Below are 17,177 nucleotides of genomic sequence, written 5' to 3'. Positions count from 1 at the left end.
CTTTATTTATCCCATCCGTGATGATTGCGGTCTCCGGACCAGCGACGGGTGTCCTCAGTCCGGGACTCCCTGGCTGTAGCGAGCCGAGAGATGTAAGCTTTCCTGAAATTTTTAGGGGCGTGAAAAAAACAGGGTTTTTTCATGCGTTTTTTTTTCCAGAAAAATATGAAAAATTGAAAAAATATGATTCCTCACAGATCTATAAAAATTTGGCATACTTATTTTAAGGGGAAATCCTTAGATGTCTCATTAAACGCGAAAAGTGACCGTAGTTGCTGGCGACTACACGAATGAAACCAAATTATGGCCCCTGTAAAAAAAACTAAACAAATATACATGGAAACTTATTTGGGTTCGAATGGGATATGAACCCGGGTCGTCAAGAGCCGCAGCCAAATGTGGTAACAACAGCCCTAACCCTGTACCGTGCCAGGATGGAACAAGAATTATCCGGATGCGTGCTGCATGACAGGTGAGGGTGACGGCACCGCAAACACGATGCAGCAGTGAACATGACTTCGTTAATCGCTTGATTTCGCCTTCAAATCAGTTAAGAGACTTAAGTGCCCGATACTTTTAAATGCAGAGCATTTGTATAACTCACGATGTCACCCGTGCGTCGGCGTCCGCAGCAGCCAGCCTCCCCCTACACTAAAAAAAGAAATAACAGTTACCGGCGCCTGGTTTCGATCCCACGACCCTGCGGGCGGAACGCAAGGTACATGGTGCTCTACCCACTGCGCCACAAAAGCGACACAGAATCAAAGGCTACGAACGCGCCTTATATCCTTGACTCATTCAAACTACGTCAAGAAGCTGCTGATACAACGCATTCACTACCTGTGGGCGGAACGCGGGATGCATGGTGCTCTTCCCGCTGCGCCACAAAACCGACACAGAATCAAAGGCTACGAACGCGCCTTATATCCTTGACTCATTCAAACTACGTCGTCAGCGGCGTGCGTTGGCGACTCAGCGGCGTGCTAGCGGCGTGATAGCTGCGTGGTGTACACGTGATAGCACCAACCCCCCAAACACTAAACGTTAACGCAATACACCCACCCCCTATGCGACGCATTTACTCGAGTCCCGCTCGCGGGGAGATGGGCCCATTTTTTTCGTTAACTCTCAAAAGAATATAATTTTTACATGCTGCATCACAAAAGTCCTACTCGAGCTTCCGCTCTCAAAATTTGCGCACGATTTCACGTCAAGGCATTGATTTCAGAAAGCGTTTCTCTCACTGCAGATTGGTCGCATCACAACAAATTTCCCCGGAGAAGCTGTTTTTTAGATGCGAAGCATCTCATGCTCGGGGCTGTATCCCTCCCTCCCTTGTCGTTGTTGTCCGCCGTCCGCACATCCACTGCGCATGCCTGGCCAGGCACCGCTGATGATGATTGTGGCAGGATGCCCCTAGGGATTGGCCAACCAAAGAATCCATCACGACATAGCTTCGCGTTCAACCACCGTCGTCATCTTCCGTAGGGGAACCCTGAGTAGTATGCGAGGCATTCCTCCTCTCCTCTCCGAAGCTCCTCTCCTCTCCGGGATTGCGCAACGAATGGCAACACCTGCGGCTCCTCGTGCGATAATGCGAATCAGCTTAGGGTTAGAGACGCGACGGTAGCCGCTGCATACTCCGCTGGGGGCGCCACTGTAGCTCCGCGGTATAAATGACGCGCGCGCGCGCTCCGCTCCCCTCATTCTCCTCCCGCAACGCCGCGATCGAACTGAAAACTAATGGGAACTTGAGTCTACCCCATGGCTGCTTCGCATACTACTCAGGGTTCCCCTACGGGAAGATGGTGAAATTTTTTTCTCAATACCATCGTAGTTGAAGAAAAAAACACAGAAAACTTTTAAACTTTTTTTTCTTGATTTTTTCTACCAGCCGAAGCTGGGAGCAGGGGTCACAGCTGGTCAGCGTCGCTGCCCACTGTGAAGGGGTGGGGTTGGGATTTGAGGGAGGTCTGGGGTGATTGGGCATTCCCACACTATGTGGTATGGTGTTCCTGATGTGGGGGCAGAAGATGCATTGAGATTGAGGTGGGGAATATTTTGTGCCAGAGAGTGTTTTGGGGGAAGGTGTTAGTTTGGAGCTGGCGAACTATGACTCCTTCCTCTTTCGTGAGTTGCTTATGTGGGGCAGGAAACTGTGCGCGGGTTAGTCGGTATATAGGGAGAGAGTACGTCATTGTATGATAGTAGGGGTTGGGGCGCGTAATGGGTGGGGGTGGTTACGGCTGTCCACAATGCACCAGTGTACTGCTTCTCGAGCAGCGGTACAAATGTTCCGCTTCATTGCCGACTACTCCTGAGTGATTTGTTGCCCAGATACTGTAGAGGTCAGGCAGATGAGTCGTATTTTGAGAATATGGAGGACTGCTGGGGAGAGTGCCCCGCAAGAAGTTGCGACAAGGTTCTTGAAAGCCATACAATATTGCCAGGTAGTCGCTCTGTGTTGTGGTGGCCGCCATGGCTATTGCTGCTTCCTCGGTCATGGTGGTGTCTGTGGCGCGGACAGAGGCTGTGGCTACGGCCTGAAATTTATTATTCAATACTGATATTGCATAGGCGTTCTTGGTTGCGTATGGGGGGGGGGGGGGGGGTGGCGTCTGTGTATCGTACGTCCAATAAGCCTGAAGCTTATTGGCGCGGGCTTTTTGTGGTCCAATGTGATAGGTTAAAAAAATTTCTCAGGATCGCGAAGACACGCAGTCCTTTCGCACTCCAAAGCTCATTCCTCTTTCACGAAGCATGGAAATGCTAGCCCAGTGCCGCCACGAACGACGATAGTTCCCGCCACCACACCCCCATCTATCCAGAGCCGAGGCGACCGCCTTTCGCCGGCTTCTGACGATCTCCTATCTCCACGGCACTGTACCCCAATCTATGTACGCCACCCACTACTACGCTACCTTGTCATTCCTGGTCCCAACCTGGCACCCTGTACCACATGGTATGGGAGTGTCCGCAAACCCCCTCTCTTACCCTCAATCCTCACCCAACCTACGAGCAATGGGCGGATCAGTGGCCAGCGCCAGACCAGCAGTCAAGCAGCAGTCCAGTGTTGCCTGGTGGGGAGGGTCCAGGCAACCAGCGCGGACCAGGGCTTCCCGGACTAGAGGAGGCCCCCTACCTACCGGGCGGACGCCCAACCATCAGCGCCTCAAGCTCGTTGCAATAATGTTTTAATGCGTAGCAATCTATGCCGAGCACCCACTGAGCCAGGACCGTGTAACGCCCTGCATTTCCACAATAATGTAGATTTTGCGAAGTTCCACCTGTAATCGTTATAATAGAGTAAATGTAGGTAATCGGTCAAAGTAAATTTCGAAAAAGTAAAAAAAATAAGAAAAATATAAAAAATACGTAAAATGGCGAACCGTGTAACGCTCTGCGTACTCACAATAATGCATATTTCGCGGGGTCTCCCTGTAATCGTTATATTAGCGTAAATTGGTCGAACAAAATTTCGGTAACTCAGAAATAAGAAAAACATAAAAATACGAAAAATGGCAATCCGTGTATAACGCCCTGCTTTTCCACAAAAATGCACGTATCGCGGAAGTTCCACCGGTAATCGGTATAATAACGTAAATGGAGATTATTGGTCCAACTAAATTTTGAGAAAAAAAAAAACAAAAACAAAAACCAAGAACTAAGAGAAATATAAGTTACGGAAAATGGCGAACCGTATAACGCCCTGCATTTCCACAAAAATGCAGATTCGGCGCGGGTAACATCTCTAATCATTATAATGAAGATAATTGGTCGGACGGGATTTAGAAAAACCAAAAGAATTTGCTGTAAAGAACTCACTCTCAAGAGAAGCGGCATAAGCGTGCTACGGATTAGTAGACAATTATCTGATTTCTGCAGATTTTTGAAATGTTATTCGCTCACTCGCTCTTGGTGGGGCAGGGGGACTTGAATCTGCTTATGGGCCCAGAAGGCGAAAGCCTGGCGTACCATTGCGACGGGTACCTTTTATCTTACTCTCCTTAATTCATCTTCCTAATAATTACTGTCTATCGCCAATCAGCCATTAACTTGACAATCATCAATCATATATTACGCATGGCTGGACTGCTTTGTTTCACTTCTGGCCTTCCTTGGGATTTTGTACCATTCGCGTCGACGCCGGGGTCATGCAAGGTCACCCCCAATAAGACATATAAGGCATATAATAAATCATATTGTCACGAAGCCAGAGACGACGCTGCTGTCTTGAAGGAAAACACGTTTATTGGAGCGAACTTGTGCTCCCCTAACAACTCAAATAATACACGGGCGGCGAAGCAGCAGTCAGCAAAGTGACGTACTTCAGCGAGCGTCGGAGATCGAATGCCGCGGCGTCTGCTCTGCAGGCTTTTATCTTTCGGCGCAAGTGTTTCTGGAACCATCGATTCACATCCAGAACATTGTAGATCACAGAAGATTATTCTGGGCTAGTGGCGTTAGGGCGAGACAGTCTGCTTATTTGAATGTGATAGCCCGTGCGGCATAAAAGTAAAGAATAGAAGACGCGCTTCGTTTGGAACGCAGATAACACAGCCGGGCATGACCCGGCAGTAAAAACAAACAATAAATAAACAAACCCATACATGGTTCGCGGCAGTATAGTATAAGACATATGACAAATCATAATGTCGATGTACTCACTAAACCTGACATTATAGAGCTCGGAATGTACCCTGTCGCCAGCTTGCGAAACCCAGCAGGACTTCTACACGAAGCTTCCTTTCTCTCGCATGCCCTGCTGCAGCGACGCGCCGGTGGCCGGTCCGACCGCGTACCACGGCAACCGTCTTCTGGGCGAGAAGTCGCTGGTCCCGCACGGCGGCGTGGTGCGCTTCCACTGCGCCGTGCAGAACTACTACCAGCTCATGGGGCCCGAGGTGGTGCAGTGCGTCGACGGGGCCTTCAACGAGACGCTGCCCGTCTGCGAGAGGGCCTTCCTCGGTGAGCACACTCCCTTCCCCCGCTTTTGTTACAACTTATAACGCCGCCACCACTAATATCGTTATTAGAACAAAGCTTGTTTGGGAGTTTACAACAATATACAGGTCCATTCTTCGAAAACTGTACGACGGTATACATGCGAAATGGAGAATGTCGCAACGTACTACGCCGATTACAAGACAACCTCTGTCGGCCTGCAACGAACAGATTGTGTAGTCCCTACAAGATACTGTTATGAGTGCTTATATTACAGGAGTAATATGTAATGAGTGCTTATATTATATTATATTACAAGACAAACACGGCATCGGCAGACTCATTCATTAACACCGTATTTCGCCAGAACTAACATTTTCAAATACTCATTCTTTCCTCGAACCATAAACGACTGGAACTGCCTACCTCAGTCGTCAACCGGCTCTGTAGAATCTCTTGATCATATTGAACCGAGAACCATGTCTTGTACTTATGTATTTTTTATTGTTCTTGCTGATGTACAGCTGGGTGTTGTGTTACATTCTCGCCCCTCCTACTGGGGCCCTTAAATGGGCATGCAGTATTCTGTAAATAAATAAAAATAAATAAATAAATAATTGGATAGTGTGGGCAGGGGCTTATCGATAATTTCTTTTTTTTGGGGGGGGGGGGTGGGGGTGTCGAAATCCTCTTGAAGGGTGTTGGGGTGCTGTTGGGGGGTGGGGTTGTATAAATCCCTAGGCGGGGTGCTCGTAGTTGTGGAATCGTTTTTTTCTTTTTTTTTGGGGGGGGGGGTGGTGTCGGAAACCCTCTATCGGGTGTTAGGGGGTGTTGGGGGTACAAAACCCTGGTGTGGGGGTCTGTGGATTTGTCCATCCCGCTTCGCATCCCCCATTACGGTCCACTGGTCCTTCATGTAGTGGTTCACACCGCTTTGTGTATACCTTGAGCGGCTGGCATGCCAAACTGTGTCAACGCTTAGGTGCTGAAACAGCTCTATTGCTAAAAACCCGTTACTGCATGTCCTGTATGTTAGTATGTATGCACGAGCAGTTATTGCAGTGTCCAAAACCCCTCTCACCAGGCAGAAATCGCTTCCTGCACTCGGGGTGGTTCTTCCAGGCTTCTCCTGAGAATTCGAAGGGAACTGTGAGGCTCTTATTTCCCTTTTGATTATGTGAACCAACAAACTATGGTTGCGACGGCCCCAATTCTAATGATTTTTCCCCCACCAGCGCTCTAACCACCTCTGCAGAACCCAGTGCCTCAGGAATCCAGACGTTACATGCATTTAGGACTGGATCATTACTGCGGCATTACACTGCCATCTGTTGGGTTGTTTTGGCCCATTTTCCGCAGCATTGGCGCAAACCTCGTAGGTGATTCCAGCGTTTGCTCATATAATTAAACCTGGATGTAACGAATTCCTGGATGTAACGACGCTTTGAAATTCCCCATTGCCCACCCCACTGAAACCCACGCGTTTCCTGCCTTTATGTAACGAAGGCGTTGCGACGGTTAACCTTGATGTAACGAAGTCGGCGAGCTGGTTATTCATTGTTCTCTGCACTTTTACTCAAAAATCGGCCGGGGAAATGAAATGATTTAGCGAACTTAATTCGCCCGCACCGCGAACTGCCGTTAGTTTCCACGCGTGCATGCGGTGGCGGTTAGGGGCTAGGCCTGCCTGTTGGCGTGTGTGTAGTCGCACGTTTCTACTTCTCTCTGTGGTGTTGGTTCGTCGGTGATGACTTCTGATACCAGAAAACGAAAAGATTCGTTTCTTCAAGACAAGCTCACAATTTTGAATGCCGTCTCCGCCGGCGAGAAAGAAAAACGTCGCCGCCCGGTACAGTATCCAGCTATAGCACCCTCTCAACAATTTTGAGTGCGGCGAAGAGCACCAAGTTAACGGAAAGGCGCAATCTCAGCAAGAAATGGTCTTTGGAACGGGGTAAGCCACCAAAAAGTGTCGAAAGGCAAAAAGGCACTAGGTTCGTGGGAAAGCAGCAAGTGCGAATCACGGTTTTTCGCTGTGAAATAAATACTTCAAGGGTGAGTTCGCCATCACTGATGTCTAGAATTTTGGTTTTGTTTCTGCTTCATTCACGCGAGCCTTAACTCCAAACCTGCATGTAACAAGAACCTGCACGTACCGAAAAATTGCTAATTTTTGTGAACTTCGTCATATCCAGGTATAACTGTATATGCCCTCATTCTCAAGCAGTCAATCAGCACTAAAGAAGCAACGCATTTTCTTTTATGCTATCGTAAAATTTTATTTATTAATTCTCCCCGTGTGCTGGCGCTGTAGACCCCCACTGACTTCGTTGCTACAGTCCCTTACTTTTGGCGGCCTTTGATAGGCCGTTCCCAGGTCCAATTTTCTCCTGCCGCCACTGAGTGAGCACGCTGTGTCCGCGCAGAGCCGCGACTGGTGGCCAGCGTCAAGGCCGACTACGTGCTGGGCCCCGGGGGCCTGTACGTGGTTCCGCCCAACGCACCGGTCGAGGTCACCTGCCGCCGCACCATGAGTACGGGAGGAGGACGGCCCACCTGGCAGTGGGACGCCAACCTGGACGTCTTCGTCAAAGGTCTCTCCCTGTCCCTCCCGCGTGCTGCGCACTCTTTGTCGCCGGTGGCTGCCTCATGCAGGCCTGCCTGCATGCTGCACTGGGATGCTGACGCGAACACATGCATGTTTTTCCCCGTCTTTGGTTTTTCGCGCTATTTATCCTGGACCAAGTCTCTACCTATCTTTTAACACTAAATTGTTTTATTCCCGAATACACCAAGATTTCACTCACGTCATATCCATCACGGAAGTGACGCAAGTACAACGAAGCAAGCGGTCTGTAAAGTGTGCACCCCTGCACACAGGGTCTCCTTGCGGGGAAGCAACCTTTAGAAAAAGTACGTTGTGCTTAGGGTTTTCCGTTTCCAGGTTTTATATTTTAACACGAAAGTGTTTTATGCCAGGATACACCTAGATTGCAAAGCACGCTTTCCGCACTGGGCGAACAGAGTAGAACCGTGGGCCTGAAAATTAATATGCAGAAAACTAAAGTAATGATCAATAACCTCGGGACAGCACAGCAGTTTGAGATAGGTGGCGAGGCAGTGGAAGTGGTAAGCGAATATATCTACTTAGGCCAAGTTGTGACCCCAGATCCCAACCATGAGGCAGATATAATTAGAAGGATCAGAATGGGGTGGGGTGCATATGGCAGACATTCTCAGATAATGAATAGCAGCCTACCATTGTCGCTGAAGAAGAAAGTGTATGACAGCTGCATCTTACCGGTACTCACCTACGGGGCAGAAACTTGGAGGCTCACTAAGAGGGTTCAACTTAAATTGAGAACGACTCAGCGGGCAATGGAGCGGAAAATGATAGGTGTAACATTAAGGGACAAGAAGAGAGCGGAGTGGGTCAGGGAGCAAACTGGTGTTAAAGACATATTAGTAGAAATTAAGAAGAAGAAATGGACGTGGGCAGGGCATGTAATGCGAAGGCAAGATAACCGCTGGTCATTAAGGGTAACAGAGTGGATCACTAGAGAAGGCAAGCGTTGCAGGGGGCGGCAGAAAGTTAGATGGGCAGATGAGATCAAGAAGTTTGCGGGGATAAATTGGTCACAGTTGGCACAGGACCGAGGCAATTGGAGAATAATGGGAGAGGCCTTTGCCCTGCAGTGGGCGTAGATAGGCTGGTGATGATGATGATGACACCTAGATTTTACGGATGTCACATTCGTCACGCAAATGACGCCACAACACCTTTGCGGAACCGACCTGCCACAGGACGTCGCTCGCCAAGCCCACCCACAAGACAGCCGCCGACCCGCAAATGAGGCTCAGCTGCAGATTTCGCTGCACATTTCACTTTCGTGTTTTACTGATTCCTACGACAGAGGAATCACCCACAGTTTTTTTTTTAATATATCGCTTAAGGTTAAACTCGTTGGAATTTTTCTCCGGCATTCGGTGTTCCGGACTCCATCTGCTGCCTAGCTATGACGCGTCCTCTGCTGAACAGTGACTGCCTTGCTGTGCCGCAGAGGGCACCTTCCTGATGGGCCCAACGTCAACCATTCGGATGGACCCCGTGGACGGCAGCCGTGGCGTCTTCATCTGCTCGGACGGCGACGAACACGTGACGCTCTCACTCGAGGCCCGAGGTTAGTGCATCTGCGCGTCCCGAGGGTCCTGCCGCCGCTTACGTATCCCCCCCCTGCGAAGCAAGACATACTTTCAAGAAAAGTGCAAAAAATTGGCGGGCTAAGAAAGTCACCCACCCACTTGTATGCTCAATAATTTTTTTTTTCAATCCAACCCAGTCCCACGAGTAGGTGGGAATCAGCGTAACTCGAAGCGATACATCGATGGAACTTTAAGAGTTCCTGAGCCTCTCATCCCGCTCCCTCCCGAACTTGAGGCTTGGCCCCACGCCAGCGCCCTGCTCCGGCTTTAGGAGCCCGGAACACGGCGCATCTCGAACACCCCTTGCACACCGTGCCAACTGTACGTGCTTTACGTTCTGACCGTCTCAGTGGTCACGTTGGCTGCTTGACGCTCCTTTCGCTGTTCACCGGTATCGGCAATTCGTCGCCGTCATTTCCAATCCATACAGTTTGCAGCCTTATAGGCCCCGCACTCGCTTCACACTCCATTTTACGCTGGGACGCCCGGCGACCGCAGGGGACCGGTGTCCCCGACCCCCGCTGGGCCAGGGCCTGCTCATGCGGTCGAACTCGATCCGGGCCGAGTTCGCGTGCAGCCGCGGCCTGCTCCAGGGCCCGATGAGCGTGCGCTGCCAGCATTTCCGGCGCTGGGAGCAGGAGCCGCCCAGCTGCTTCGTGGCCGAGGGTTGCCCGTCTGCGGCGGGACAGGAGGACGGGCCGCAGTTCCCCTGCGTGGTGCCCGAGCTTCCCACGGCACTCGAGGCGTTCGCCGACAACCGGCGGGTCACCGAGGGCCAGACCGTGACTCCGGGACAGACCCTGCGCTTTCACTGCGCCCCCGTCGGAAACTTCCTGATCATGGGCGAGGCTCAGGCGGTGTGCCGCCACGGCAGTTGGAGTTCCAAGCCGCCCGTCTGCGCCGTCAGCGTCCGTAAGTATATCTGGACGCAGCATTTGTGTGTGCGTGAAACCGCGACCTTTGATGAATCAGCGATATGTTTTAGCGCAAAAGGGGAGGAGTGATTGAAGAATAGCAATATAAAATAGACGAATATTCCCGTAAAACTCTGATATTCCTTTTCTGACATGGCTAAGGAAGAAACGCTGACGCACTGCTCTTGCCTAGCTTCTTCATAATACTATCTTTACAGCATCTCTCCAGCGTGAAAAGTACCATGTGGTCAGTATTCTCGGTGTTTTTTTTTTTTTTCATGTTCGTTCTCGGCGGAGAAGCTCGATGTGTTTCCTCGAACAAAAGTTGTTGAGAGCCATAGATGGCGATTTTTCGTTTTTCCCTTCGTCCTCGTCTGTACCACGTTGCAATTTTTTTGCGATTACTTACCGATAAACCAAAGAATTAATTGTCCTTAGTGAAAATACCAGCCTCGTGTACACTTCTCAGGAGAGCCACGCGATTCTATGCAGCCCACAGATTGACGATCAACCTCAACTTCCCTCACGCTGTGGCGCCGGGCGGAGTGGTCCACGTGCTGCCTTACACCGAAGTAAACATGGTCTGCTCCAACAACGACCCCGGGTTGCCGCCGCAGTGGATGCTGGACGTTGACGTGAGCGCCACCGCCAAAGGTACCAAACGTGTTACACAACCGTCATGTCGTTTGCGTAGCCCAGTGACCGCAGACTTCTGCACGGAGCCAGCATCGAGTTCCTCAACTATGTAGTAAAGTTTGAATCGAACACCAACAAGACGCGTGCATGCTTGCTCCGCTGCTAATGGCTCCATAAAATGAGTTTGCGTAGTCATTAGCCTGACGACATCTTAACACTGGCAAAGCTATAAACCGCCTACGGAAGGAGGGAAATCGATCAACGAATTTCATTAGGCATTTTATTTCTTCCGCTGTGGGGCGCATATGATTGAGTCCGTGTGCGATAATGCATAGCTGTGTTCTTCGGATGAACGAGACGTTCTCCACGTACCTATAAGGCGTGTCCGCGAAATTATACGAGCCCCCTCTGACTCCTCTTCCTTCAAAACTACACGTATACGTACAGCGCACATGCTTGGCTCGCAAATGCTAGGGACCATCATCCAGTCTATAAAGTACCCGCCTTAAAAAACATTCCTGTGTCTATTTAACTTGTTTTTATGCCGCAGGGTGAACTTCCATTTCTATTTCTAGACAAAAAAAAAAAAAAGCAAAGCTCATTCTAGAGCCTCCTCGCCAGCAGGACAGTGCTAATCTTTCAAAGCATCTCGTCCATCCATTCCTGCGTGCAGAGACTCCGGGCTACCGGGAGTCCACGAGCCACTTGCGGTTCACGGCGCCAGCGGCGGGCCTCAAGGGCAACTTCGAGTGCCGCTCAAATCCGCAGAGCGCCTATTCCGAGTCGCGGACCGTCCAGATCCAGGTCAAGGGTGAGTGTGTGCTAGCTATAGCATATGGGTCCAGAAGGGCGTGACGATGCTGGCATCTCGGTCCCCTGCAACGCTCGAAACGCCAGAACACATAAACATTCGAATATCTCGATAAAAACTCCGTCGTACACAAGATTTTCTTGTGGGATAGAACTTTGCATGAGTCTAAAATTAAGTAAATAAATGAAAATGTCTGCGTTTTAATGCCTTTCGAACAAGAACGCGCATTGCGAAGAACTACTGACCAGAAATCCCCAACTAAGGTGGTGTGCCACAGAGCACAGGGCTGCGGGTTTGATTCCTTCCCGCAAGGGCTGATTTTCTAAGGCGAAAAACACACTCCCGTGTGTGCAATCTTTCGGCTGATGTTAACGATCCCCGGGTGGTTTAAAATAATTTGTAGCCACAATTTCGCAACGTGTAATGCATCAAACACCACCTATCGTCTCGTGTGAGCGCGTCAAACCTCCAAACCCAATCCCGTCACCCACATGGAGCAGTGGGAGCATACGTGCTGGCCAGCGCCCAGCTCGAGGATGGGGAGATATACCCCATCTCCGGGGCGCAGGCTGCTGGGGGGCCTGAAGGCAGCCTGGACTGAGGCCACCACTGCCTCCCTCCTTTGCCCTCCCCCTCCCCCTTGAAAAAGAAATAAATGTGTTGCTCCTTCCCCTCCCTCCATTACGCTGTGCTTCTATACTGCCGGATCAGCTAGGGCGCGCAAAGCCCCATTTAAACGCCAATGGAGGCGGGGTGCCACAGCCCCAATTCCGTTCCATCTGGGCCTCGGAGGTCACTGATTCCCTCGAGCAACTCGGCTGTGCCCCCTTTTACAGCGAAGCTGTATATGGCGAGGATGGAAGCATTTTTCGTCTCCGTCCGCCAACAAAAACATCCCCTGGCACATAATCACTTAAGCAACATACACTTGTGGGGGAATGGCCATGAAATAATAAAGACTCGATGTGCGCACAATGCTAGAAATGCCGGCCTCCTCTGAGCAATCAGAAACCTTCTGAACAGTAGGTAATTCTGACCCCCCATTCTTATGACCCTCATGGAACTTTTCCCGACCCCCGGTACCACACTGGCTCACAACAACAAGAAAACAGGGTACGATGTGTGCGGACTTGAAAGGAGCAGAACTGGCGGCAAATTAGAATGGATCACGACGACACTTGCCACTTAGGCCCTTGTCCCACAAGCTAGCCCTGCGCTCCTTGTTTTTAGGGGCGAAGCACTTTAGGACCTCGCTCAGTCCGGGGCTTGGCGTCCGTGTGCGCGAGGAGCATTAGATTGGATTGGTTTGGATTGAAATGAATTGGATTGGATAAAATTGAAATGGATTGGATTTGGAATAGATTGGATTAAATTGAATTGTATCGAATTGGATTGCATTGGAATTGTATATACTGTACACACGTGTTGTCACTCATTTACATGCGCGACTGGGCAATGCCACGGATGATTTACGGTAAGAAAGATCCCCGATTCCCCAGTGCTTCGCCCACTCGTCATGATTCACTTCGCGGAGATGCGTGATTTTTTTTCCTCACTTAAACCGAAAATAAACGCACCGAACAAGTTAACGGGCTTCACGGTTGGTGTCCGTCCTGCTTTCGCAGAGCGCACCTGTCCTCCGTTGGTGCCTCCATCGGGTCTGCGCATGCGCGCCAACTTCGAAATGGCCGTGTTCGAGTGTGAGGAACCCAGCCAGCTGGTGGGCGCATCGGTGCTGCAGTGCCAGCCGTTCGGACAGTGGGACTACCCCGTGCCTCACTGCCTCAAGCCAGGACGTCCCGAAACATGCCCCACCAGGCCACCCCCGCAACGTGAGTATATAGAACTGTACACCATCTGCAACAAGTCTGCAACGGTTGGTAACCCCGCCACCCTATTCTTTGAGCCATGATCAAGTGAAGTGAATCTTTCGCGATGTTACTGGCTGCGGGCTCCAGTTCTGGAGACGCCAACGCAGCCTTTGCTTTAAAAGGGGGATTACGTCACGACGCCTGCATGCGGAAATTAAAATATGGACGTCCCAGCGTGTAATTCAATGCCTTTCCTGCGTTCGCATGCGTGGAAGTTCAACGCGGCGCATTACCAGCACTTCGCTCGGGAGCTCCGGGAGTGGTGAAAGGTGGAAGGAGGAGGACATACTTTTTCTCCTGGCTCGAAGACAAAGGAGCTCGGTTGGGCCAGGACAGTTGGCACCCAGGCGAGCCCTCAGGGCGTACCGCAATACGGTTTGTGCAGTCGTGGGGAGGGTCCGGAGGAGTGCTTCGTAGTGGAATCCTATTCCAGTGGGAGCGGGGCTGGCACGGTGCACGCCAAGGTTGACGGCAAAGCAGCCCGCCGGCAAAACCTGGGCTAGACGCGTGCGGGGATGTGGCGTGACCTGAAGCATAGAGCTTCATACTAAATATATTAGTGTGAAACTCTACGGCCTGAAGCACGCACCTGTTTCGGGTACGCTGGTCCAGTGGATGGTTGACGCAAGGAGCTCTTCCTGCCACCGTGGGAAGCGCGAGTTGTTTGCCCTAAGCCCGCCGTCCCATTTGCAGCACTTGGAGGCGAAACACACGAGTCGGAAACACACGAGTCGGAAGTCTCACGCTCCGGTAACCGGTTCGGGTGCTGGGAGACCACCGGATCGGCCGCTTCCATGCGCGTCCAACGTGCTAGTCATCGTCATCAGCCTGCCTGCGTCCACTGCAGGGCAAAGGCCTCTCCAATAGATCTCCAATTATCCCGACATTGTGCTAACTGCAACCAATTTATTCCAGCAACTTCTTGAACTCGTCTGCCCACCTAACTCTCTGCCACCCCCTGCCACGTGCTAGTCAATGGTTCTCAAATGAGGATCCGCGAGGGCATTTCAGGTGTCCGCAACGCCCTTCCAGAAGCTCTTCCCCCCATTCTTTTCTCATTTTTGCCTAACCTTGCTTGATACGCAAAGAGGTGGCTTCGTTTTAAGGTTGGCTTTTTGCACAACACGCCAGCTACGCAGTAAAGCCAGACACACGACATGCTGCACGCGGGTTTGGTTACCTTTAGCAGCAAGAGCAAATTGCTTGACAATATGACACGCATCACCATAAAAGTCAGACACAAAGGTGGCAATTGAACAAGTGTGTGGGCGTCTTTAGCTGACAGTGCCAATTGTGTGACATTTTAAAACATCGTTAATCATGGGTTCCACTTTAATTGTTTGTCCTTTTTTTTTGTCTCCCCCTTAGTGTTTTAGATTTGGTCCTTGTCGACATTATGTACCTTCTCGCCTATCCCCTTATGTTATGTACTCTTTCCTCCCTATCCCACCTCCCCTACATTAGCAGGTGTTCCGGAGTCCGCCCGTAGGCGAGAGAATGTACGCCGGCTGGTGGACCTTCCTCTCTTCATAAAGATCAACAAATAATACATACATATCCATTTTCTCAAAACCGAAAAAGGGGTTTCCGGCATGCTCATGGTTGAGAACCAGTGTACGAAATATTTAGCCGCGCCGCGCCGGAAATCGGGTCACTCGGACGCACATGTGTCTGCCGCTCTACGCATTGCTTGTGTCGTGCGGATCACGGCACGGCACGGCAAAGCAGCGAGTACCATTGGAACACGAAACTTAGGCGGAGTTGAGGCAACCGCACCACAAGTACCGCACTGCGTGAAGGTCGCATGGGTGCACGGGGAGACGCAGTTCAAACGTGGGGCGGGGTCAGGGAAGGTCGGGTGTGATCGCGATGCGGACTTTCCCGGTCTTCTTCCACTCGATTTTTCTCTGCCCCTTCCCTTTCGGTTTGCCCTTGTTTTTGTTTTTATTGTTTTCGTTACTAAGAAATGTTTGTGCGAGGTCGAACACGTGACGCATGCATCGCCTTGTGTGCAGGGCCTCGAGGAGATGCGCCAGGAGAGGGCGCAGAAGGACCCGTGGGGGGAGGCGTCGGAGGAGGAGGAGGACCAGGAGGGGCCGACGAGGAGGATCCACCTGCGACTCCCGAGAACAGCCCACCGCTACGGCTACGCAGGGTGCCTGACTTGCCCGCACGGGCGTTGATGGCCGCCTGGAGCACCGGCAACGAGCGCCAGCGAGGCCTCGCTCCCCCGCTGGTCCACTAGGGAAAACACGCATGAAACTGCAAACTAATTGAGCGATACGAAACAACTGCAAACGAGTACGAAATGGTGCCGGAGACCAACAGGTGACGCGCATCTAAAGCGTCAAAACTCTATAAAAGAATAGAACAGCTTACTTTGTGTCAAACACGAAGTAACGAGGCAGTAAGCTTTATTAACGATTAAAAAGATGGTCACGAAAACAGCACAACAGACAACAAAAACAGGAGATTAAACGCTACACCAGCGATAATGTATAATGGTTGCACCTTGACAGAAAAACAGCAAAAAGAAAAACCTCACTGAAAGACCTGAACAAAGGCACGTCCAATAACGGATGCTGCAAACGCTTCAACATCAGAATAAATTGTTTTTGAATTCTCCTTTGTTTTCTTGAAATACCGCCAGAAGAGTGGTTTGACTTCGCAGGCATGCATGCGTTTACCTACTAGACGTAGCGCCAATCTTAGCGACGCTTTGGAATCGCACCATATCGAAAGTCCTGGGAGTCTGCCCTGGGAGCAAGCACGCTCCATTTGTCCTCATACATGTGGTGCCGAAGGTCCGGAGGTGCGGAGGTTTCCAAGCAACTTTGCGGCGGATCCTAGTTGGTCACTTGATGAGTGCCTAACTGTTATCAGTGCACTGAACTTAATCCTCAGTGGGGACTGCAGGCTGCTTCGAAACAGGCCACCATGCAGGCGACGCTACAGAGCATTGCTTAAAGGTGTATGTGGAGTTAATGTATAGTGAGCAAAAAACAAAAACAAGGGGAATGATATGGACGAAAAGGAAGTCAATAAGTTACTAGTGTAATAAAAAGCACTGGCGATTACTATACTCCCTAATGCGAAATTTGTGTGCAGCGCGAACTGCAGTCTTCTCGGCCACAGCGCATATCTGCTGCGTCTGAAGAAGTGATCGCGCGATCAGCGAACACACGGCGGCGCGTGAAACTCTGCCTTTACCTCGCAGCGCGTCGCCGCCGCCAAGCATGTTGTTGCAAATCGGGTTTGAACCCACCGCGCAAATGTCCCGTGGTTCGGGTGAGGAACAGCGTCTGACGAAAGTGCGAAGGGGAGGGCGCTCCACGGCGGCGACGCATGGCGAAAGTGCGAGGGGCGGGCAGTGAGAGAGATGACGCGATAGCAGCGCGTGCCGGCCTCCCCCTCACACTTTCTCTACGCTTCCCTCCGCCGTTTTCTTTCTGTCTTCGCTAGCTTGGTTACAACGCCGCCTCCGTACCAAAGTAGCGGCCGTCGAAGTGCTGTACACTAAAAATCAATTCCAGATGATATCGATTACACTTTTCCCCGAAGCTTAGGAGGGCAGAGCGCACGCATACCGGTGGCGGAACCTGTCTCAGAATCCCCCAGAGAAAGAAGAGTCGGCACTGAGATACGTGGCAGTCCCCGGATTACCGAGTGGCACCTCAAGCAACCGATGTCGGAGGCCAATTGAAAATCGCCCACAGGATAATAGACGGTGGTTGACGGGTACGTCCTCATTACAGTATACTACACGCCGCGGTGGCTCAGTGGCGTTCCGCTGCTGAG

At 51.1% G+C, this 17,177-nt stretch overlaps 1 protein-coding gene across 1 annotated transcript in view; it reads left to right on the top strand.

The window, feature by feature from the left end:
• Nucleotides 1–16,004, top strand: part of LOC144167768 (P-selectin-like) — a 17,775-nt gene extending 1,771 nt beyond the window's left edge. Inside the window, exons 3-10 of the mRNA XM_077696949.1 lie at nucleotides 4,772–4,968; nucleotides 7,371–7,538; nucleotides 9,006–9,125; nucleotides 9,646–10,059; nucleotides 10,554–10,715; nucleotides 11,371–11,508; nucleotides 13,134–13,340; nucleotides 15,395–16,004. Of these exons, the coding sequence (XP_077553075.1) occupies nucleotides 4,772–4,968; nucleotides 7,371–7,538; nucleotides 9,006–9,125; nucleotides 9,646–10,059; nucleotides 10,554–10,715; nucleotides 11,371–11,508; nucleotides 13,134–13,340; nucleotides 15,395–15,624 (1,636 nt within the window). The 3' untranslated portion in view covers nucleotides 15,625–16,004. The remainder of the gene's footprint in view (nucleotides 1–4,771; nucleotides 4,969–7,370; nucleotides 7,539–9,005; nucleotides 9,126–9,645; nucleotides 10,060–10,553; nucleotides 10,716–11,370; nucleotides 11,509–13,133; nucleotides 13,341–15,394) is intronic.
• The last annotated feature ends 1,173 nt before the right edge of the window (nucleotides 16,005–17,177 follow it).

Source organism: Haemaphysalis longicornis, unplaced genomic scaffold (genome assembly GCF_048455015.1).
Source record: "Haemaphysalis longicornis isolate Haplotype H1 unplaced genomic scaffold, Haemaphysalis longicornis Haplotype H1 scaffold_2, whole genome shotgun sequence".
NCBI lineage: Eukaryota > Metazoa > Arthropoda > Arachnida > Ixodida > Ixodidae > Haemaphysalis > Haemaphysalis longicornis.
This window is presented reverse-complemented; position numbering and strand designations above follow the sequence as displayed.